We start from the raw sequence: 23775 nt of genomic DNA, 5'->3' as shown, positions 1-23775 counted from the left end.
AAGAAAGGGAAAGTAAGAAAGCAAGCTGCCAGGTCCAGGACTCGAACCATGGTCAATTATGTGGAAGTCCAGCACCCTTAACCACCAAGCCACTGTTGACAGTCCCTTAAGCCTATATTTTAAGGTTGAACTTTTTTCTTCAATATAGAAGTGAAGTTACTTTAAGAGATTCTTCCATCTTTTCAAATTCCTTTTTAATCGTAGTTTTAAAAATTTATAAATCAAAATATGTAAATATTTCTCTTAAGAAATGAAAGCATAATACATGTTTTGTATTTAAATTCAAAAACAGTAAAAAGTAAAGCCGGGTAAATGTGAAGTTGTTTGCAGTACCATGATGAGTGTGTCAGATTTTTAAGCCCAATGATGTAAATTCTTCCCTCAACTTGATAACAACTTTAATACTATTAATAATAGCTAACCTTTATTAAACTTCTAATGCATAACTTTGTGATTTTTTTTTTCAGAATAGCCCTTTTGATATCAGTTCTCACCTTTTAAAAAATCAAAATAATTGGGCTTATAATAAGTGACTCAAAAGAATTAGTCCAAAATATAGCTATAACTTGGCTGGCCACTTAGCCTAAAGGTTAAGGAAGCCAGATCTCACACAGCCAACTATAGAATGAATGCCAGCCTGTGGGCTTGAAAAACACTCCAGGTGCATGTGCGTGTATGCCCCAAATCATGACTGGATGGAGAAATGGAGAAAGGATTTCACGATCACACTCCATTGCGGGGGGAGGAGGGTGCTTTCTACTTTACTCTCTGTCTCTCTCTGGCAAGCATATGCACCATTTGGTAATAAAAAAGTACCTATTACTCAAATAAAAATCAATTTAATTGTATTATAATTGGAAGATATTTTTATATATTTTTTTTTTTTTGCTATTTCTTGATAGTTTCATTGATGTATCTATCCCAGATTTTGGAAGTATTTAAGATGCCAATATGCTTTTAAGAGAAACAACTAATTTATGTAAACATGAACACGGAAGTTCACATTGCAGAGGCCAAATATCCCTCTAGCCTTCAATGTTGTGGAATTTGGGTCAAATATGTCTACTAGTAGACACACTGGCTAACCATAAAAACATAAATAAAAGGAATTCATCAAAACAAACTTGGAATTTGTTTGTTACCAGAGGAGCATCTAGGAATAAGAGAGTACCGTCACGAGTGAACCTGGAATAGCCGATTCTCAATGACAAGCAGGCTGGGATCTCAAAGGCTTTTCGAAGAAAATCAGTTCCTAGATAAGAAGACAGCTAATTTCCCTGTCACTCTAACTCTGCCTGTCGAGGCACTCTTTTTATTGTTCTTTTTATTTTTTTGATCTCTGACTTGAACGAAGTACTGTATGACATATAGGAATTTTAAAAACATTGACATGGGATTCTTTAGATGACAATGTTCACTTTTTTTTGAACTGTGCAACTTCAGAACTTTTTAGTGAGCTCATTCACAATTTGATATTTGTCAGAATATTTCTCAACCTGATTTAAGAACTATTTCCACATTCAGCCAATCAAAGATCTTCATCATTTTCTCTACTAGGACGACTCAGAAGAAAAATCATGTCTTTAAAAAGAAAAAAGAATCGGGGTTTTCAGTTTCCTTTTCTCTTGTGCAGTGATTTATTTCTCTCATTTGAAGTCCTAATAAAATCTGGTCAGATGGGTGATTTCTTTTGAAACTTAGTATTTCTTTGGAAATAAGAAAGGAGAGTGTACAATTCTGGAGAAATGTGTTTTCTCTGATGCTGCATAAAGTTTATTAAAAAGCAAAGAAAAAGCAAACAGCTTATTTCAAAGGTAAGTCTCTGCATGATCTTACTTGGTAGAGATACTCGAGGTACAGATTTTCCATGTTAATTCTCTGAACTTTCCTTCATGTGTGCACATAGGTAAAAAAGCCATATATATGTGTGTAATACATGAGGATAGCTGTAGATACAGATGCATTTAGATATCTTTTTCTTTTCTTCTTTATTTTTTTAATTTTTATCTTTATTTTTTATTTATATATTTTTATTATTACTCGTACATTAAATTGCTATACATAATTTAGATTATGAAGAGACTTTACCCAGCATGATAGACCCCTCAGTCCAGCCCAGTTAAGACCACCATACACATCCTCATCAACAGATAATAGAACTTATCTCTGTTCCACAAGTGTCTTACCTCTGCATTTTTTCTCTTGAAGTTCCTACACTCTTCCCCTCTCACACTCTCTTTCCACTTTGTCTCATGTCCATTACAATTTTTAGTACTTTCATGTTCTCCAGTCTTTCAGTCTCTACCATAGAGTGCAATCGGTATATGTTAAGTGGAGACATGCAATGTATTGCATAGCCTGACTTGCTTCACTCAGCAACAAATCTTCCATATTTGTACACTTTCTATCACAATCCATGGCCTTATATTCAATCTCTATACTTCTTTCTTTTCAAATAAATTTCCCCAGCATACATATACTGTATATTAGTTCAGTCAAAGATAATACTATATACATTATTATCAACAGATAATTTTCCGTTTTGATGTCCCTTAAACTTTTTGCTTCTTTTCCTCCTTGATTCTCTCCCTCCCAACCCTACCCCATTTTCCATCCTCTTCTCACACTGTCTCTAATATCCATGGTTACTCTCTATCTTTTTGGGTATTCCAGTCTTTCAATTTCTGCCATAGATATTTTTTAAAAACTAAGTTCTTGTTGTGTTACAGAGATCCTCCTGGGGCTACAGGTGTGAGTTACCTAGCTCTACTCTTTTTTTAATAAGATGTCACGTACACAAAACTCAAGCTCATGATCCTCCAACCTCAGCTTCTGAATCACTGAGATTATAGGTCCATACCACTGCACCCAACATTTAGGTTGTACTAGGAATGGATCCTGGGCTTCTCACATGGTTTCAGACCATGGAGCACAACAACTTAGCAATGCCTGCCGCAGTGGCTAGACCAGTGTAATTATATTTTAAAATGTGAATGAGATCATCATATAAAAGTATGCATTGACTACATGTGGATCATTCTAAGTTTCACCATGTAAAAATCTATCATATCCTTTCTAATGCTGCACAATAGTTTGTGCTATTCAAGTAGCCAAATAAATTTAATCCATCTCCTACTACTGATGCACTTTTATGTCAATTCAAGTTTTTAAAAATATATGCAAGGTTGAAATGAATATATACAACCTCATTGCTTCCTGTAGTTCATGCACATTAGATTTCTTTCTCCTCCCAGAACTTACCAAGCCCTTCCTGCCCAAGGGCTCTGCCTTCACTGTTCCTTCACTGTGCCCTGCATCAGGGACATGCCTCTTTTTCTCTGTACAGAGTTGACTCTTTTCATCATTTAGGACCCATTCCCATATCTGCTCTTTATGAGGACCTTTCCTGATCATTCATCCAATGCATCTCCTCACATCCAGTGACTCTATTAGTTTACCCTGTTTCTTTCCATCATGATTATTTTCACACCCAACAATGTGGAAGCATATTCCCTGCAAACGGTTGTCGAGATGCTTGAAAAAGTAGTAGTTGTTTAGCAAGAGATCAGTGCATATGACTGATGAGACAAAACTCTGTACACCAATGTGTTCAATGCAGAGGTTGCTATTTTTGGTGCATTTCATTGATCTACTGAGCATTCTTCTCAGATGTAATGGTTTTGCTGGGATTCAGAAAACTTTAGTGGATCAGATCCCACCAAACTGTGACCATAACCTTTTTTTGGTGAAAGTTTGGCTCTGGAAAGTGCTTTGGAGCTTCTTCATTTAAACACTCAGCTGGTCATTTCTGGTTATCATATAAAATCCACCTTCGATTGCATGTCATAGGCCAATCAAGAAATGGTTCATTGTTGCATAGAATAAGAGAAGAAAGTTCAAAATGATAATTTTTTTATTTTGAGTCAACTTTTTTTTTTTTTCAGAAGTTTTTGCTATAGGGCGCGTGCACTCACCAGAAAGACAGAGAGAGAGACAGAGAGACAGAAAATGAGAAATCACCCCCCCAGGGGGGATGGCCATGCCACAATTCCTTCTCCTCCATTCTCCTCTCAGGATCTTGGGCACACACACATATGCGCCTGGTGTGAGTTTAAACCACTGGGTCTGAGACTTGACCCGCGGTTGACTACGTGGGAGTCCAGTGACATAGCCATTACACTAACTGCTGGTTCCTTGAGGCAACTTATGAGACAGCCACTTATTGGGGTTTCTCACCTTTCCAATTTGCTTCAAATGCCAAATCACCATAGAGTGGTTATCACTGAGTTCTTTGGCAATTTCTTTTTTTATTATTATTATCATAATCTTGTTTATATTACAGTGAATCACACTTTACAGTGTATTACATTTCTTTTTCCAGAAGGAATGCCATTCATATCAGTCAATACAAAGACATTAAAATCCCCATCATCATCATCCAATAGCTTTTCATTTTTTTCCTTATCATTATTATTATTATTCCAATGATTTTTTTAAACATTCAGTCACCATCTGATTATCATAATCTTGTTTATATTACAGTGAATCACACTTTACAGTGTATTACATTTCTTTTTCCAGAAGGAATGCCATTCATATCAGTCAATACAAAGACATTAAAATCCCCATCATCATCATCCAATAGCTTTTCATTTTTTTCCTTATCATTATTATTATTATTCCAATGATTTTTTTAAACATTCAGTCACCATCTGTCATTTTGCTTGTAGAAAGACTTTACCCAACATGAAATACTTCTCAGACCTGTCCAATTGAGAATACTTTACACATCATCAACAGGTAATAAACCATATCTGAATCCCACTAATGTCATGCCTCTCTATTTGTTCTCTTGCTATCCTTCTCCTTACTCTTTTCTCCTACCCCTTTCCACACTGTTTTATCATTGCAAACTATTTCCACTGCTTTTATGTCCTCCAATATTTCAATTGGCAATTTCTCGTTTAGTTGTAAGAAGATGAGCTTCAATGATTGCTCTCAACTGGTCGTTTTTAACTTCCGATGGCTGGCCACTACACTGCTCATTTTCACGTCTCTTGACTACCTTTCAAAACTTCTTGAACCACCACTGCACTGTATATTTGTTAGCAGTTTCTGGGCCAAATTGTTGTTGTTGTGAGTTGTCTCCACTGCTTTATGACTCATTTTGAACTTGAATCAGAAAGTCACTTAAATTGCTTTTTGTCTATATTATTTCTATACTCTAAAATACATATAAAATAAATAATAAGTAACAAGTTATTAGCAAAAAAAATCTTAAAGCAAGAAATTCACATTATGTATAACATTAACCACAGTTAAGAATGTATCCAGAACAAAGTGGCCAATTTCAACAATGCAAAACCACGATTACTTTTTTACCAACCTATTCTATCAGGTGTGGAGACAGAAGTAAATATAATGTCCAATATAAAATTGCAAACACTCCAAATGGAAAACCAAAATGAAACCAAAAAGCATTGGTGAAATAGTAGAAATGAGTATTAGAATGCTTCAAAGAAACTATAAAATTGAGTTTATTTAGAAGGGATTTTATGTGAACAAGCAGGTTGAAATCATGTGAGAAGGTAAGTGGATAAGTGAGCCAGCACGTAGAGAACAGAGGGCACTGGTCACGTCGTGTCTTGAAACAAGAAGGCAAACAAGCCAAGGAAATAACGTCCCCTCTAAGTGTAATTTTTTGTTTAAGTCATCTCTTTATATATATTAATCATGGAGACTTGTACCATGGAAGGAAGATTACCTGAATTCTCCAAAACACACGTGTGTGTCTGTGTATGTGTAGCCTCATATTTAGGGTATTTTATCATAGATTATATTACCTTATATTTCATAATTGTATATAAGATATACATATCATTATTTATATCTTTTTATTATTTAATTGATACAGTGGGATTTTTAACTCTCATTTTATGAGCACACAAATTTTCCAATATGTTAAAATATAAATTCTAGGAAATCCATCCAAATAAATGCATTTCTAAATGCCACTCTGTCGCATTCCATATCAATTTTACATCTTTGATTGCTCCCAGCTCTGAACTTCCAGAGACCAGGTCTCATCTTCTTCTGCCACAGGACATGGAAAGTAACCAGACGTGGATCCCAAAAGTCACCCTGCTGGGGTTCCAAGTGGATGCAGCCCTAGAGTATTTCCTCTTTGGGCTCTTCTCTCTGTTCTATGTTTTCACCCTCCTGGGGAACGGGGTCATCCTGGGGCTCATCTGCCTGGACTTGAGACTGCACACCCCCATGTACTTCTTCCTCTCACAGCTGGCCCTTGTTGATATGTCATATGCTTCCAACAACGTGCCCAAGATGCTGGCAAATCTTGTGAGCCAGAAAAGAATCATCTCCTTTGTTCCATGCCTAATGCAGACATTCCTGTATTTGGCGTTTGCTCACATGGAGTGCCTAATTTTGGTGGTAATGTCCTACGATCGATACGTGGCCATCTGCCACCCCTTGCATTACATGCTCATTGTGAGCTGGAGAGCGTGCGTAGCACTGACCGCCACTTCCTGGGTGTTCAGTTTTCTCTTGGCCCTAGTCCACTTGGTTCTCCTCCTCAGACTGCCCTTTTGTGGACCCCACAAAATCAACCATTTCTTCTGTGAAATCCTGTCAGTCCTCAAGCTGGCCTGTGCTGACACTAGGCTTAACCAGGTTGTCATCTTTGCAGCCTGTGTGTTTATCTTGGTGGGGCCTCTGTGCCTGGTGCTGGTCTCCTACTCACGCATCCTGGCTGCCATCCTGAGGATCCAGTCAGGGGAGGGTCGCAGGAAGGCCTTCTCCACCTGCTCCTCCCACCTCTGCGTGGTGGGGCTGTTCTTTGGCAGTGCCATTGTCATGTACATGGCTCCCAAATCCCGCCACCCTGAGGAGCAGCAGAAGATCCTTTCTCTGTTTTACAGCCTTTTCAATCCTATGCTGAACCCCCTGATCTACAGCCTGAGAAATGCAGAGGTCAAAGGTGCCTTGAAGAGGGTGTTGTGCAAGGACAGGATGATGTGAGAGACTTTACTGGGCCCAGAGAGTGAGGGCACTGCTCCTTGTGAAATATGATAGTTGGCATTTTTTTCCTTTTGTTAGAATAAATGCTGCCTCATAAAAGAATACCATAGACCTACAGATATAACATAAAGCATGAAGAACCTTTGGGAACCAAATAAATGAATGCCTTTACGATCTTGGCTAGGCATAGATTCACAGAGAAGATGCGCAAAGCAATAGACATGGTATTCGAAAAATTGGTTAATATTGGACATCTTCCAAGTGAACCACTCTACTCACCAGTCTGTATTAGGAGACATGAAATGCAAGCCACTAACCAACTGATGATATTCAAGCCACGTGGATCCAGAAATGGGACTTAGTATATTTAAAGAGCTACTCCATAGCAACAATAAAAAAAAATAAAAATCAATATTTATAAAATGAACAAAGCGCATGAATAGACACTACTAGAATCAATGCAAGTGGGTGATAAACATATAAAATGATGCTTTCCACCATCAGTCAGCACGAAGTTATAAATCCGAGCCACTATGTGATACTCTTGTAAACCCCCCAAAATGTTCAAAATGTTATTTTAATGTGAATATTTTAAATTTAATAAATTTTGTCCTCAGCCTTCCTTTGCTTTTTAGATATTGTTTCTTTAAAGGATATGCAGCAGCTTTTTGGTAGAATGTTGCTAAGACTGGGACAGGACAATGGCACTCGTGGGTTGATTTGGATTATTCATTTTGTGTATAAAAAGTTCAAACACTCACACACACATGCACACATTGCAGGTGCACGGGTTAATCTGATGCAGTACTGACAATGGTAAGAAGGGGCAGTGTAAAAGAGAGACGCGGGAACCAGCAGTTAGCGTGATGGCTATGTCGCTGGACTCCCACGTAGTCGACTGCGGTTCGTGTCCCGGACCCGGTGGCTTAAAACTCACGCCAGGCGCATGTGCGTGCGTGCCCAAGATCCTGAGAGGAGAATGGAGGAGAAGGGATTGCGGCGTGACCATCCCCCCTGGGGGTTGATTTCTCGCTTTCTGTCTCTATGTCTCTCTCTGTCTGTCTGGCGAGTGCACGCGCCCTACAGTGAAAATCTCTCCAAAAAAAAAAAAAAGAGAGACGCAATTGCAGCATGACCTCACCCCTTTGGAGGTTGCTTTCTCCCTCCCTCTCTGTCCCTTTGTTACTGTCTGGTGAGCACAAACGCCTCAGGAAATTAAAAAATAAATAACAATTAAAAAGCATTTATGGGGAATCCTACTCTAGCACAACAGCATGAGAAGCTCTTTAGACATATGCCTCAGTGAAACTGGTGAAATTTATTTTAAAACAGTCATTTGAAGTCTCTGGAAATGACCCTAAGCATATGGAGCAAATACACATTTAATTTAGGACATCTATTAAATTCTTTAAAGACAGCAAATCTATGAGATTTGAATCATGACCAGTTTCTTTCCTTCTATCTCTCTATTCAGCAAGAAGTTCTATTCCGGGCAGCTGCTCCCAAGGCCACAGGGTTCCCTCTCCAGCCAGCTCCCAGGCAGAGGCTATCTCCAGGAGTGCCAGGACATCGGAATTTCTCCTCCTGCATGAAAAACCTCAGCATGTCTCATCTGCCCTTCCCCCAACCCCAGCCATCTACTGCTGCGGGCTAAGTTCTGAGTAAGACAGCTGGACACCATCTTTGCTGTCCTTTCTAGAGAAGATTCTAAGATCTAACTTTACTCACCACTTTTCATTCCTTAGCAAGACATTTTATGATCCTTCCGGGAATTTGAATCCTCAATAGAATCTCCAGAATATTTTTAATCATCTGATTCTGAAATAAAAGCTATGCTTCTGGGGTTCAATGAAGAGGTTTCAGCAAATCCAGTGCATCTTCCCGTATATCTGGGATTAAGCTTATGAAGGCCGCCAGAAGGAAGAGAAATTGATACCCATGTTAGAGATACTTTCTCTCATTTCTGTAGGTTATATTCTAGGTCAAAGTGTTTCCTGAAGGAAAAATCTACCGTTAACATCACCTTTTAAAAGAAAGATTCATAAAAATCAGAGGGAGGTGGTTTTCAATACTGGTTGTAGAAACAGGACAGGAAGCTAGCAGGAATCATCATGGCCATACCAGAAGGATGACATTCCTGAGTGATCTTCCCTCTTGAATCAGTGCACATCTCAGGTAGTCAGAAGAAACACCAATTTGTCCCTCACCACGGTCCTGAAGCTTTTGCTGCTTTACTGTGTGTGTCCTGAGTGTCAAGGATTCTCTCAGCATCACTCCCATCATTACCCCCGCACCTGACCTGACAGTGATGGTTAGAGTCAGCACTACCATCTCAATGGGACGGGGCTCTAGGAAGGAGAGCCCATATCCAGGTGTTTCCTATGAACAAGCTTCTGAAATAGCCAAATTAATAGAGGACTTTACAGGACTACCTGGATGGAAATTGCTTATACTGATTATAATAAACCTCTGTTTTTTGAGTTGCTATTGTTTTATTCACTATATTGGAAGAAAAAATAATAACTACTGTGATATTTTTTCCTCTATTCTGGGGTAATAGCTACTTAAGAATTTTAATCTCAATTTCAATTTCACTTTAATATCTATTTTTAATATCTAAATGGAAATTATAATGAAGGTTAAAATATTTACTAACCTAGACACAAAAATAACTAGACTAAAAGGTCAATAAACAACAAATGTTCCTATTAGGTAGCAATAGATTGGCTTATCTTCAAAAACATTGTTATCTTTAATAGAAGTTAAGTGTGCTTTGGACATTGATTATTATGTCTATTGTCCAAGTAAGATTTTGCTATACTAATGTTACTCTCTCCATTTGGCACCCAGTAGATAGATTTTTTTATTACAGTAATAACAATTCAGTGCTCATTTATATAGAATCTTCTTCAAATGCAATATATTTATGGAAATTAAAGAATCTGTGATCTTCACTGAGCCATCGTTAAAAAATAAATAAACAAACACTGCCCATGGGTCAGCTGGTGGCATGGTGGTAGCAGATGGATCCCATATGGCCTACTGCATGAGTCCCAGACCAGGAAGCTAAAAAACAAACAAACAAACAAACAAACTAGGCATGTGAGCCTGCATGCCCAAAATCCCGAGAAGAGAACAGATTGGGATGTGACCATCTTTCTGGGGGAAAAGGGGAGTGCTTTTTCATTCTTCCTTTCTCTATAGAGCAAATTAAAATAAAAAGAAAACAAATGTCCACATAACTGATCTTTCCCTTAGGCTCGTACTTTGCAAAAGTTCATAAATTGCACACACATAACTTCAAGCCTAGTCTTAGGCTAGTTTATATCTATATGAAATAGATTGTCAAAAATCTATTTTTCTATTGTGCATCCATTTAAAGCAGACATAATACTGTACTCATTGTCTGCAGCTGGTGTCACAAATTATATAAATGTGATAGCTTAAAATAATAGAAATTTGTTCTTTCACAGTTTTCTAATCTAAAATTCTGAAATCTAGTAGAATCATGCTTCCTCAGAAGCCTCAAGGGGAAAATATTTCCTTTGCCTCTTCCAACTGTTGGTGAGTGTCAACGTTCTTGGTTCTGGTCACAGTTCTTTAGGTTTCATCTCATATCACTTTCACTTAAGTGTACCTTCTGTTTATTTCAAAACTTCTTTATTCTTACAAAGATACTTACTTAAGTTAGGACCAACCCATAGAATTGAAGATAGTCTCATTTCAGGAGCCACAAGTTAATAACATCTGTGAAGATCCTCTTTCCAAATAAGGCAAAATTCTCAGGTACTGTGGATTAGAATAAAGATATATCTTTTGGGGGTCACCATTCAATCCACTACAAGATATATCAAGTATGTTGTCTTATATGTAGATTATAATATAGTTCATCTCATTATGCTTACTCAAATTTATTCTTTGAAACCAGAGATTTTAAAAAAATATATATTTATTTACTTATTTAATTGTATTGTTTATTGTTATTTATTTTTTAACTAATAAGAGAGAGAGAGAGTGAGAAAGCAAGCCACCAGGGTTGAGATTCAAACTGCAGTCAGATATGTGAGAGTCTAGCACCTTAACCACCAAACCACCTGCTGGTCCAAAAGCATAGTTTTTAAAATTTAAATTTCAGATTTTCAAATTATAACTGACAATTTTTTTGGAAGTAGGAACCATATTTTGATCAATAGATAAGAAAAATTTTGTATCTATCTCTAATATGTATCTCTATATAAAACATAAAATATATACCTCTATGTAATATCTCTATATAATGCATATTATATTTTAATATATTTTCTATACACATTGTTATGAATAACTGAATATATAATTGACTGGAAATGTCATTCATCCCATTCATAAACATTTTCTTAGTATCTGTTATGTTTATAACTGTATTGGTTATTATAAGAGACATAAAAAAGTACCAAACATATCAATCATTATCTGGTGGAAAGGCAGATCTCCCTTAAAATAAGTAACATTTTGTATCCATACTTTATTATTTATTTTATCTTGAGGATTAATCATGTCTTCATAATGAGTACATAAAGCTTTCAATTATTATTGACTAAACTTACATGTAATGGGCCTACCCTTATGAGTGTATCCTAATTCCCTAGATTATCTTTATACGCTTTCTATTAAATAGATTTTTTTTCTTCTAAATTATCAGAGGATGACTGTACTCATTAGAGTGAGAAAGCACCTCCCAAATGAGAATGGTCATTCTGCAGTCAATGGATGCTTAGACGAGTGATTGAAAGGAAGGACTGACTAGTTCCTTTATGAGGAAGAAGATACATAATAATTTTAATGAATTCCTCAGAAATGGATTAGGGGGAACCAGCAGTTAGCATAGCGGGTATGTTGCTGGACTCCCACGTGGTCGACTGTGGTTCGCGTCCCGGACCTGGTGGCTTAGAACTCATGCCGGGCGCGTGTGAGTGTGTGCCCAGGATCCCAAGAGGAGAATGGAGGAGAAGGGATTGCGGCGTGACCATCCACCCTGGGGGGGTGATTTCTCACTTTCTGTCTCTATCTCTCTCTCTGTCTGGCGAGCGCACATGCCCTATAGCAAAAAAACCTCTCAAAAAAAAAAAAAAAGAAATGGATTAGGGAAATTAATAATTATATAATGGAGATATTTGGGAAATGCCATACTAACAATATGACCCAAATTAACTTCATCAATAGGACAGTTTAATATCATGCACCAAGAAGGACACTTACATTTTCTGTAGAAAGTAGATTATTTGAGTCAAAACATGAGGAACATTATACACTTCCATTCTGAGGGACAATCTATGAATGAATTGCTTTATATTCAAAATGTACCAGAATGTCGAATGAAAAAAAACAAACAAACTTGGATTATGTCCTGGATGAATGGAGGAGAAAGAAAAACACTACACATTAGAGAAAATATTTAATTTCTTGATTTATATCATTGCACTATTGTTAGGCTAGTGAATGTTTCTTACCTTAGTTTAAAACTTAAGACTTTAGGGGAACCAACAGTTAGTTTAATGGCTGTCACTGGACTCCCACGTAGTTGACCGCGGTTCGCGTCCCGGACCTGGTGGCTTAAAACTCACGCCGGGCGCATGTGCGTGCATGCCCAAGATCCCGAGAGGAGAATGGAGGAGAAGGGACTGCAGCGTGACCATCCCCTCTGGGGGGTGATTTCTCGCTTTCTGTCTCTATGTCCCTCTCTGTCTGCCTGGTGAGTGCACGCGCCCTATAGCGAAAAAAACCTCTCCAAGAAAAAAAAAAAACCAAAAACCAAAAAACTTAAGACTTTAGGAAAAAAAGGCATGATGCCTACACTTTAATCAAAATGGCTTTAAAAAATGAATGCAGTAAAGATAGAATAGTAGAAAGGACAACTGTAGATATCAGAGACTGTATAGGAATGTGGTGATTAGTAGAGGGTGGGTGGGACGGACTCAGAAAAAACAACAACAACAAAAGAACATTTAACAGACACGAGAATAGAAAGTTGGGGCCAGCAGGTGAAATGGTGGCTAAAATGCTGGACTCCCACATGAAAGACTACAATTGAAGTCCTGGACCTGGTGGTTTGAAACTCATCCCTGGCACAAGTTCATGTGTGCCCAAAATCCTAGGAAGAAAATGGAGAAGGGATTGTGATAAGGCCATCCTCCCAGGGGGGTTATTTCTCACTATCCCTCTAACTGTTTCTGTCTCTCTCCAGCAATTGCACATGCCTTGTGGCAGAAAAAAAATGTAGAAAAAAGTATGAAGTTATCAGTTGACGGTGGTGCACATGGTAATATCTTTAATTAGATTGACATGCACTGCATATATGCTTTGAGAAACTATATTGTATGCTATAAAGATGTACAATAATAAAATGTAAATGAGATATCAGACAATAACATTAAATAATAAATAAACAAAGAGTATATATATAGACACTAAGATAAGAAAAAAGTAACCTTTGCTGAGTCTACATGAAAGCATATGAGAGCAATTAGTTTAAGTCTTTACATTTTTTTTCAAGTTTAAATTTATTTAATAATAAATATTTAAAAACAGAAAGGCAACAAATCTTGAGAATTCAGGAAGGTGTCAAATGAGAAAAAACACAGAACCTTTCTCTGAACTTGCTTTGAGAGACTAACCCTGGTTTTCCTTGATTCTCCTTTGTATCATAAACTTCACTCCTTGACAGACTGTAGTTAAGGAATGCAGAACAACCAATCATGGGTCACAGATTTCATACTGGCGGGATTCCAGCTCAGTGCAGAGAAGGAAGTGCTCCTCTTCTGGGTCTTCTCCCTGCTATGTGTCTTCAGTCTGCTGGCAAAGGGCATCGTCTTTGGGCTCATCTCTCTGGACCCCAGACTGCACACCCCCATGTACTTCTTCCTCTCACACCTGGCTGTCATTGACAAGTCCTATGCTTCCAACAGTGTCCCCAAGATGCTGTCAAACCCAGTGAACCACAAAAGGACCATTTCCTTTGTTTCATGCATAATGCAGACCTTCGCGCATTTGGCTTTTTCTCTCATGGAGTGCCTGATTCTGGTGGTAACGTCCTATGACAGGTATGTAGCAATATGTCACCCTTCCAGAACACTGTCAGTCATGAGCTGGAGATCGTGTGTGGTCTTGGCTGTCACTTCCTGGTCATGTGGATTTCTTCTGGTTTTGATACATGCAGTTCTCCTTCTAAGGTTGGTTTCTGTGGATCTCATAGTAAATCACGTCTTCTGTGACCTTCTGTCTGTCCCCAGGTTGGCCTGTGCTGACACTTGGATCAACCAAGTGGTCAGTTTTGCTATTGGTGTTTTTATCTTAGTTGGGTCCCTTTGCCTACTGCTCATCTCGTACATTTCACATCCTCTGGGCCATCCTAAAGATTCAGTCCAAGGAGGACCGCATGAAAGCTTTTTCCACCTGTTCCTCCCACCTCTGTGTGTTGAGATTCTTCTTTGGTTTATATGGTGGTTTATATGGTCCCAGAATCTAATGAACGAATAGAGAAGGAGAAAATGCTTTCCCTGTTTCACAGTCTCTTGAACTCTATGCTGAACCCTTTCATCTATAGCCTGAGGAATGCTTTGGTGAAGAGTACATTTTACAGATCATTGCAGAAGATAAGATCCATGTGAGGGCTAGATAGAAGATTGGTTGGGCAGACTTGCCTTTTAAAACCTGTGGTTTGCTGAAGTAAAAACTCAGAAAAAATTTCTAATTAGATATTTGATGTTAAAATGATAATTTTTCAAATTCTAGCCCTAAAGAGTTATTTCTAATTTCAAAATTACTATGAAAAATAATGTATTATTCTAACTTAGAATACTCCCCATTACCCCTCTCCCACTGAAGTCTATTTATTGAGTACGCATTCAGTTCCCAGACTGATTTCCATTTAAAGAGTGGAAGAGATGGGAAAGCTATTTTTGACAATATTTACATAAATTTCTTGGCAGTTTATTTCAAATGACCCAGTTGGAAAGAAATGCATACTAAACCCCATAAAGCAGAAGAACAGAAATAATTTATATTAAATGGATATTTTAAAAATAAAAAAGAAATAACATAAAATCAATGAAAGCAAAGTTAGTTCTTTGAGATCAATACAATTGACAAAGTACTTAGAATGTCCAATAAAAGAAACAGAGAAAACTCAAATGACTAACATTAGGGATATAACCCAACTTCATTCTCAAATTTATAGTTATGAAAGGATTTTAAAGGAATACTGTAAACAACTGTGTGCAAAACAATTAGGAGCTTAGATAATAGGAAAATTCTCTAGAAAAACACTTTCTGCCATCTTACAAAAAGAAAAAAAGAATAAAGAAAACAGATAATGCAAATAGATTTAGTGTAAGCAGTTGAATTAGTTAAAACATTTTGATCACACAGTTGCAGTGATACTAAATTTTAAAAAGAAGAGTCATTACTCTTTCTTCACAAATTCTCTCAAAAAATTGGATACAATGAAATATTTTCCAGCTTGTTTTATGAGGATAGTATCATTTGATACCAAAACCAAACACATGACAGAAAAATTCCTCATGAAGATAGATGCAAAATTTCTCAGCAAATACCGGCAAAACAAATCCAGTAAGCATTAAAAGGATTAAATATCTTGGCCAAGGGAGATTTATTTTAAGGCAAGTTTCTTTTAATATTCAGAACTGTCAATTTAACAGAATTTATTAATAAAATAATGAATCAAAAGTCCATCACATTACGTATAATAAAGGCATCTTACAATTCCAACAGTTTTTCATGATAAACACATATACTCATCAAACTAGAAACATAAGGGAAGTTATTCAATATGATAATGAGCAGAAGAGAACACTTCTTCTAAGATCATAATTAATTATTACAGATGGGATGCTTTCACTATAAGATAAGAAACATGATCAAGGATTTAGTATCTTGCTGCAAATATGCAGCATTGATTTTATGCTGGTCAATGAAACAAGAAAAAGAAATAAAAGGAATCTAGATTGGAAAGTTGTGAGTAAAACCTGAATGTTTGTATATGGTAAATCCTATGGAATTTGCAAACATCAGTTAGAATTAGTAAAATTCAGTGAGATTGCAGAATATAAAAGTTTAGTTTTAGTTTTATTTATTTCAGGAAAGTGAGAGACCTTTAACAAGTCTTGCCATGCCATGATATTCCTGACAGATTTCTAGCCAGTCAGGATCATGAGATTTCTGAGAATGGATACACTGGCATACTCAGGACTCTCAGGATCTGAACCCCAGGCCTTCACACATGGCTCCAGCATGATGTACAGGCATCTTACTACCTACTCCACTGCAGCTGGGCCAACAGGATAAAAGTTCATTACTCAAACCCAACCCTATTTTGTCAACAGCTGAGCTAAGCTGGAGACAACAGAGTTTTACATGGGAAGTGCAGCTTTTCCCCTCGAGACCTGCCAGGTAAGTCTTTGTAAATACAGTCAGGCTGAAAGATCACACCAAATGTCTTGGTAGTCAGAACAAAAAGTCAAAATGAAAACAAAAATCAAGCTTTTAACCATTTATGTGATAATATAGTAAGAGATTAAACCAGAGTAAGTTCAGCTCCCACACTGCAGATGTAGGAACTCTCATTGCTGAAGGAGCCCTGAACAAAAGGTCATAGTATTTTATGACAAGGAAGTACAGAGGGTTGAGAAGAGGAAGAATGGGAAGACTAGAAGTGGAAAAATACTGAATACTAAACCAGATTGGAGAAAGGTGTCATTAAGGTTCTCCCCCTCCTCCCACAGAAAAGTAAGATCAAGGCAGAGGTACACAAGGAATGCCTCTGGAAAGCCACTCAAATAAAAAGGACTCCAAATAGAGACATCTGGGCTAGGAATGTAATATACCAGCATGACTAGCCAAGGAAGTCTAATCTTGACTGTATCTTCCTTTGAAAAACTAAAATACGTTGACTCTGCACCAAGTTTTATATGGGAAGTGCAGCTTTTCCCCCCGAGGCCTGCCAGGTAAGTCTTTGTAAATACAGTCAGGCTGAGAGATCACACCAGATTTGAGTCTGGAGTCAGACTCCTAAATTGCAGATTCAAGTCCTAAGCAGAAACAATCTACTTCATCACAAACTTGAATAGACCAGATTTTGAGGGACGTGTCAAGAAACACATAGTTTCTCTGGATCAACAGTAGTTCAAGAATATGATTAAAATTACCCCAAGAAGCATGATTAGGTCTGCATGGAGGAGTTAATATAGCCATGAGCTCCAATCACTATCCAAACCATTCTTCTCCTGGTTACTTTAGAGAACTATGTCTCTGCATGAATCTTTCTCTACTTTTGTTTCTGTATGACTTTTTTTTTTCTTGCCTGGGACATTAATTTAAACACAGAGTAACTGTGGCCAATAAATTGAAGCTGACCTGAAATATCTTCTAGGTATCTAGTGTTATGATATACACTTAGAAGTACAATCCCAGAGCTTTCATCTGGTCCCTCCCGTTGCAATCAGAGTATGCAATGTTGTCCAGCCAAAGCAGTGCAGCAGTTATACAACACTTCATAGTTCTGAGCCCATATAGGAAGGTCCTGGATTTTCAGCCAAAGTTCACCTTGTGAAGTCAGGTGCATGCACACATGTCTATGATCCTGACTGGCTGAGGCTGGATTGCAGAGTAAAGAACCTGTTCAGGATGCCTAACTCTACTCTCTCTCTCTTTCTCTCTCTCTCCCTCTCTCCTTTTTATAGAAGAATAAATGAATAAACTAAAAAAAAAAAAAAAAAAAAAAAAGAGAGAGAGTTTACAATGTTAGGGCACCCAGGATAGGACATGCAATCATCAGGAAATCAGATAAAGGGCTTCCAGTGTGACTTTCCATCACAGGCCAAATGCTCTGAGATTTTTAGTTCAGTCCAATTAACTTTGTTTCAGAAGAACTTCTTGGGAGAAGTCGGTCTTAAACAGATCTGTTTGTTCACGAAACCAATTTATCATCCTTCACACACACTTGGCTTCCATGGGGCTCAGCAGAATGACTCCCTGTATGGCTGTCTGTCAGTACCTCTTACCTCAAACATGGGAAAGATAGATTATTTGGAGAAATAATTTACAAGATCTTCCTAATTTGGTGAAAAATAGGAACATACAAATTCATGCTTCTTGCAGAATATGTGCAAACAGGAAGTATAACAGCCTCCCATCACCCCCGAAATCCACACAGACACATTGTAGAAAAACTGTTGAAAGGCAAAAGCAGAATCTTGAAAGCATCTGGAGAGTTGGCACATTGTGTGCAAGGGATCCCTACTAATATTATCAAAATATTTCTCAGCAGACTAATATTATCAAAACATTTCTCTGCAGAAAATGTTGAAAGTCAAAAGACAGCTGGAATTTTGTGAAGAGTTGGAGACGGAGCAGTTGTGGCCGCATTTCCTACCTCCAGCTGCAGTCGGTTTCTTTGCCTAGAACTTGGGAGCGAGAGATTCAGAATCGAATCTCTTTTCCCTCACCTTCTTGTGAGATTTTTTTGATCTTCAGCTACACTTTTTGGCTTTGTGAGGAATCTTACCATCAATTGCAATGGCCAGCAATGTTACCAACAAGACAGATCCTCGCTCCATGAATTCCCGTGTATTCATTGGGAATCTCAGCACTCTTGTGGTCAAGAAGTCTGATGTGGAAGCAATCTTCTCGAAGTATGGCAAAATTGTGGGTTGCTCATTATTATGACAGGATGTACAGTTACCCAGCACGTGTTCCACCGCCACCTCCTATTGCTCGTGCTGTAGTGCCCTCGAAACGCCAGCATGTATCTGGGAACACTTCACGAAGGGGCAAAAGCTTCAATTCTAAGAGGGGACAATGAGGATCGTCATCCAAGTCTGGAAAGTTGAAAGGAGATGACATTCAGGCCATTAAGAAGGAGTTGACCCAGATAAAACAAAAAGTGGATTCTCTTCCGGAAAACTTGGAAAAAATCGAAAAGGAACAGAGCAAACAAACAGTAGAGGTGAAGAATGATAAGTCAGAAGAGGAGCAGAGCAGCAGCTCCCAGAAGAAAGATGAGACTAATGTGAAGATGGAGTCTGAGGGGGGTGCAGATGACTCTGCTGAGGAGGGGGACCTACTGGATGATGATGATAATGAAGATCCAGGGGATGACCAGCTGGAGTTGATCAAAGATGATGAAAAAGAGGCTGAGGAAGGAGAGGATGACAGAGATAGCGGCAATGGCAAGGATGACTCTTAAGCACAAAGTGGGGTTTAGAAATCTTACCCATTATTTCTTTACCTAGGCTCTCGTCTAAAATAAAATTTTTCACCAGATCCTCTCCCTAGTATCTTCAGCACATGCTCACTGTTCTCCCCATCTTTGTCCTTCCCATGTCCATTAATTCCTACTGCCCTGCACCTGGGCCCATTTCACTTCTTTTGATGCTCCTAGTAGTTTTGTTAAGTCTTACCCTGTAATTTTGCTTTTAATTTTGATACCTCTTTATGACTTAACAATAAAAACTCCTACGTAGTTGACTGCAGTTCAAGTCCCAAACCTGGTGGCTTCACACTTATGCCAGGCATGTGTACCTGCATGCCCAAGATCCTGAAAAGAGAAGAGGAGAAGGAGAAGCATGGCCATTTCCCTGGGGACTGAGTTCTCTCTTTCTTTCTCTCTGGTGAGCACATGCGCACAAAACTCTTTCTTAAAACAAAAACAAAAGGAAGAACACTAAATTGTAACTTAAAGATGAAAGAAAATATAAAGAAATATTTCCATAAAGGTAAACACATAAGAAAATATAATATACAATATTATTGCATTTAGTTTGTAGTTCTACTTTTTCTTTTTCACAGATTTCAACAAAAAGACTTATAATAATTATATATCTCTGTTAGTGGATGCATAATAAAGAAATATTTAAGAGAAAATCTTGGTTACATAAAGTAGTGGGGAGAGTAATAAAACAGTTTAAGAATTAGCTTTTTTATACAACACAATTAAGTTCAGATAAATAAAAGTTAGAATAATTATAATTTTAAGATAATAGTTATAATTTTAAGATATTATATGCAAACCACAAAGAAAATATCTATGAAATACATCAATTAAGGAAATGAGACACCAATCAAGATGTGTCATTGTAAAAATTAATAAAATAAAAAGAAGATAGTAATGGAGAAAATAATGACCCAAAACTGTAAAACATACAGAAAGTAAATGAAAATGGCAAAAGAAATAACTTGCTTATCAGTAATTACTTTAAATATAAATGGATTGCACATTCCAATCAAAAGACACAAGTTGACAGAATGAGTAAAAATAAATTGTATATACTATACCTTGTCTATAAGATATTCATTTCTAATCTATAGATAATTTTATAACCATTTTATGTATTTTTATTTTTGTTTTTTTGTACTGTACATGATAATTTAAAATTTTGATTAATTTATGAATATGTATACATATAAATGCAGATGTGTACTCAAAATTATTACTGATAAAGTGTATAAAGAAAATTTATAAACAAACAAATCAAATATCAATATACAAATAGATTTGAAGTGAAGATATGGGAAAAGTTTATTCAATAAAAAATAGTACTTAAAAAAGAACTTGGGTGGCTCTTAAAATATCAGTGAAAAAAACTTTAGTTCAAAAGTATTATGACACATGAAGGTACACAATTTATATTTTAAAAAGAAGCAATTCACCAAGAAGAAATAATCATTACATACAGGCATGTACAAAATATTAGAGTTCCAAAATTTGTTATTTTCATGTTGACAGAATTCAAGAAAGAAATAACATTCATCATTCATGTCAATCCTCAAGGAAAAAATATTCTTTTTCATTTCCTAGTTAAAGAAATATAGCCAACACCACAGAAATCTCAATTGGTTTAACTTACACAATTCTGGCAAAAATTTAAATTGCACACAACCCTCAGAATGGGAGAATGCTTTTGTAGACTTTGCCCCAGACTGGGGACTGATAATCAGAATACACAAGGAACTCAAGCCACTTACCTGAAAAATTATGATTAGCCTAATTAGAAGAATAAAAAATGAGCTGAATAAACAACTCTCTAAGGAGGACATGAACAGCCAAAAAGCATATGAAAAAATACTCAACATCCCTTATCATAAGGGAGCTGCAAATCAAAACCACAATGAGATATCACCTAATCCAAGTCAGAATGGCAAACATTAAAAATAAACAATAAATAGAACTACCATATGATCCAGCAATTCTGCTTTTGGGTATCTACCCAAGGACAGGAGAATGCTCAGTTGGAAAAGTGCTTGCACATCTGTTTGTAGCAGCATTATTCATGATTTCTCAGACATGAAACCAACCCAAATTTTCACAAACCCAAGAATAGATTGAAAAAGTGTGGCACATATACTCAAAGGAATACTATTCAGCCATAAAAAACAAGACCCTGGCATTTGATAGAAAGTAGATGAATATGAAGCAGTTTAGGCTGTGGAAGAGAGACATTGTATGTCTCTTGTATGTCTCCACTTAACCTATACTAACTGCCTGCACTCTATGGTGGAAACTGAAAGATTAGAGTACATAGAAGCATTGAAAATGGTTATGGATACTGGAGACAATGTGGGAAGAGGGTGGGAGAAGTGGGAGAGTGTAAGCAAAGAAATTAAGGAAGAAAACAGAGAGGCAAGACATTTATGGGACATAGAAATGAATTATTATCTGTTGATAACATGTTTTGTATCCTCAACTGGACTGGTGTGAAATGTATTCATGTTGGATAAATTCAATTTACATGCCGAATTTACATGTTCACTGCTGGTAGATATGTATAATAAAATGGTGTGACTGTTTTGGAAAATACTCTGACAGATCCTCAAAGGTTAAACAGAGGTATCAAATAGTCCAGAAATTCTGCTCCCAAGTATTCACCAAGAGAAATGAAAACATATGTTTATCTAAAAACTTGTTTGTGAATATTTATTGCAGCATTCATAACAACCAAAATATGGAAACAACTAAAATGTCCATAAGCTGATGCATGAACAAAAAGATTGTGGTATATTTATGTAATAGACTATTATTTGGCAATAAAAACTGAAATACTGGGACTGCTAAAAAAATTTATATGGTGATTAAACATATAAAATAAATTTTTAAAAAAGAAAAAATTTAAATTGTACAAATTTTCTGCTTAAAAGGAGCCAAAACTATTGCACCCAGATGAACTGCGAACAAGAGCAGAGCTTTCAAGAGAAATTTTAAACTAGAATCAAGATCCTGAAACATTTTTTCAAAGAAATGTAACAGAAGATGGAAGCTAGTTTTACCGGTATAATCCTGAAAACAAAGTACAATCAAAACAATGGCTACACCCACAAAAATTGAAAGAGACCTCAGCCCTACAATCACAAGCAAGCTAATTTTTCCAATAACCATTGAAGTTTGAAGAGGATCCTAAGCCTTCAATGAGGATTGCAGACCCAGCCAAAGTCTTGATTTAGCCTAAGAGACCTATGCAGAGAACCCAGTTAGCCCATACCAGGCCTTTGACCAGTGAGATAATAGATTCATTTTCTGGAGATAGTGAGTGTTTGTAGTTTTGGCCATCATGTTTTTGTTCATTTGCTGCAGCAGCAACAGAAAACTAATACACCTTTGGCATTACATAGTGATCATATTTTTCCCACTCGGACCCTTGCTAGATTGGGAATCTGCCATTTAGTGCAATAATTCTCTAACCCTTGGGTTTTAAGACACCTTGAAATTCTTAAAAATTACTTAAGACTGAATGATACTTTGGTTATAAATAATATTTCCTGATAGTTGTAACAATGTAAGTTAAAATGAAGGATTTATTAAGAAGTTACTTTTAGTTTCACTGTAAATTAATATAAATAAAATATTTTATTGGGTAAAATTTTTAAATTATATTTCATAAGATAGAGGGTAAAAGTAACTTTTACATTTTTACAATTTTTAAAAATGTTTGGCTTAATAGAAGATAACTGCATTTTATTTTTGCTTCATTCTTTCTGTTGCAATATGTATCATATTGCTATTGGAAAAATCAATGTGGACTTATGAGAAAATAAAGGTAAAAACATGGAAGATGTGTCTAAATATTGCAAAAGTAGTTTTTTTTTTTTTTTTTGGAGAGGTTTTTGCTATAGGGCGCATGCGCTCGCCAGACAGAGAGAGACATAGAGACAGAAAATGAGAAATCACTCCCCAGGGGGGATGGTCACGCCGCAATCCTTTCTCCTCCATTCTCCTCTCGGGATTTTGGGCACGCACGCACACACACCCGGCGTGAGTTTTAAGCCACCGGGTCCGGGACATGAACCATGGTTGACTACGTGGGAACCAGCAGTTGGCGTAATGGCAAAAGTAGTTTTAATTCCACAGATCTTTTGACAGGTTCTAAGAGACTTTCCAAAGGTCCTAGATCAACATAAGGATAGTTGACAGTATATTTAAACTTCGGTTTTCATATCTATACAATGAGAATAATTATTTTATATGTATATATGTATATGAAAGTATATACATGTGTGTGTATATGTATATATACACACATAAGTATATATATATATACATATATGTATATGTACATTCTGCACAAAGCATTTGGCACATCTTCTACTTTTTTTTTTTTTGAGAGGTTTTTGCTATAGGGCGCGTGTGCTCGTCAGACAAACAGAGAGAGACAGAGAGATAGAAAGCGAGAAATCACCCCCCACGGGGAA

At 36.9% G+C, this 23775-nt stretch overlaps 1 protein-coding gene and 2 pseudogenes across 1 annotated transcript; all 3 read left to right on the top strand.

The window, feature by feature from the left end:
• Nucleotides 1-6105: 6105 nt before the first annotated feature.
• On the top strand, nucleotides 6106-7038 carry LOC102469374 (olfactory receptor 2A14). The gene has a single exon (XM_006159605.1). It carries the CDS (start codon nucleotides 6106-6108, stop codon nucleotides 7036-7038), a length of 933 nt encoding a protein of 310 aa, XP_006159667.1.
• A 6717-nt stretch (nucleotides 7039-13755) lies between these two features.
• LOC102493055 (olfactory receptor 2A2-like) lies at nucleotides 13756-14684 on the top strand (annotated as a pseudogene).
• Nucleotides 14685-18432: 3748 nt separating this feature from the next.
• LOC102468954 (heterogeneous nuclear ribonucleoprotein C pseudogene) lies at nucleotides 18433-19318 on the top strand (annotated as a pseudogene).
• The last annotated feature ends 4457 nt before the right edge of the window (nucleotides 19319-23775 follow it).

Source organism: Tupaia chinensis, unplaced genomic scaffold (genome assembly GCF_000334495.1).
Source record: "Tupaia chinensis unplaced genomic scaffold, TupChi_1.0 Scaffold000637_1, whole genome shotgun sequence".
Taxonomy (NCBI): Eukaryota; Metazoa; Chordata; class Mammalia; order Scandentia; family Tupaiidae; genus Tupaia; species Tupaia belangeri.
The sequence above is the reverse complement of the archived record's forward strand: the minus strand, read 5'-3'. Positions and strand labels throughout refer to the sequence as shown.

Excerpts from the sequence above, each read along its gene's own strand:
- LOC102469374 (XM_006159605.1), top strand. The coding sequence starts at position 6,106 with ATGGAAAGTAACCAGACGTGGATCCCAAAAGTCACCCTGCTGGGGTTC.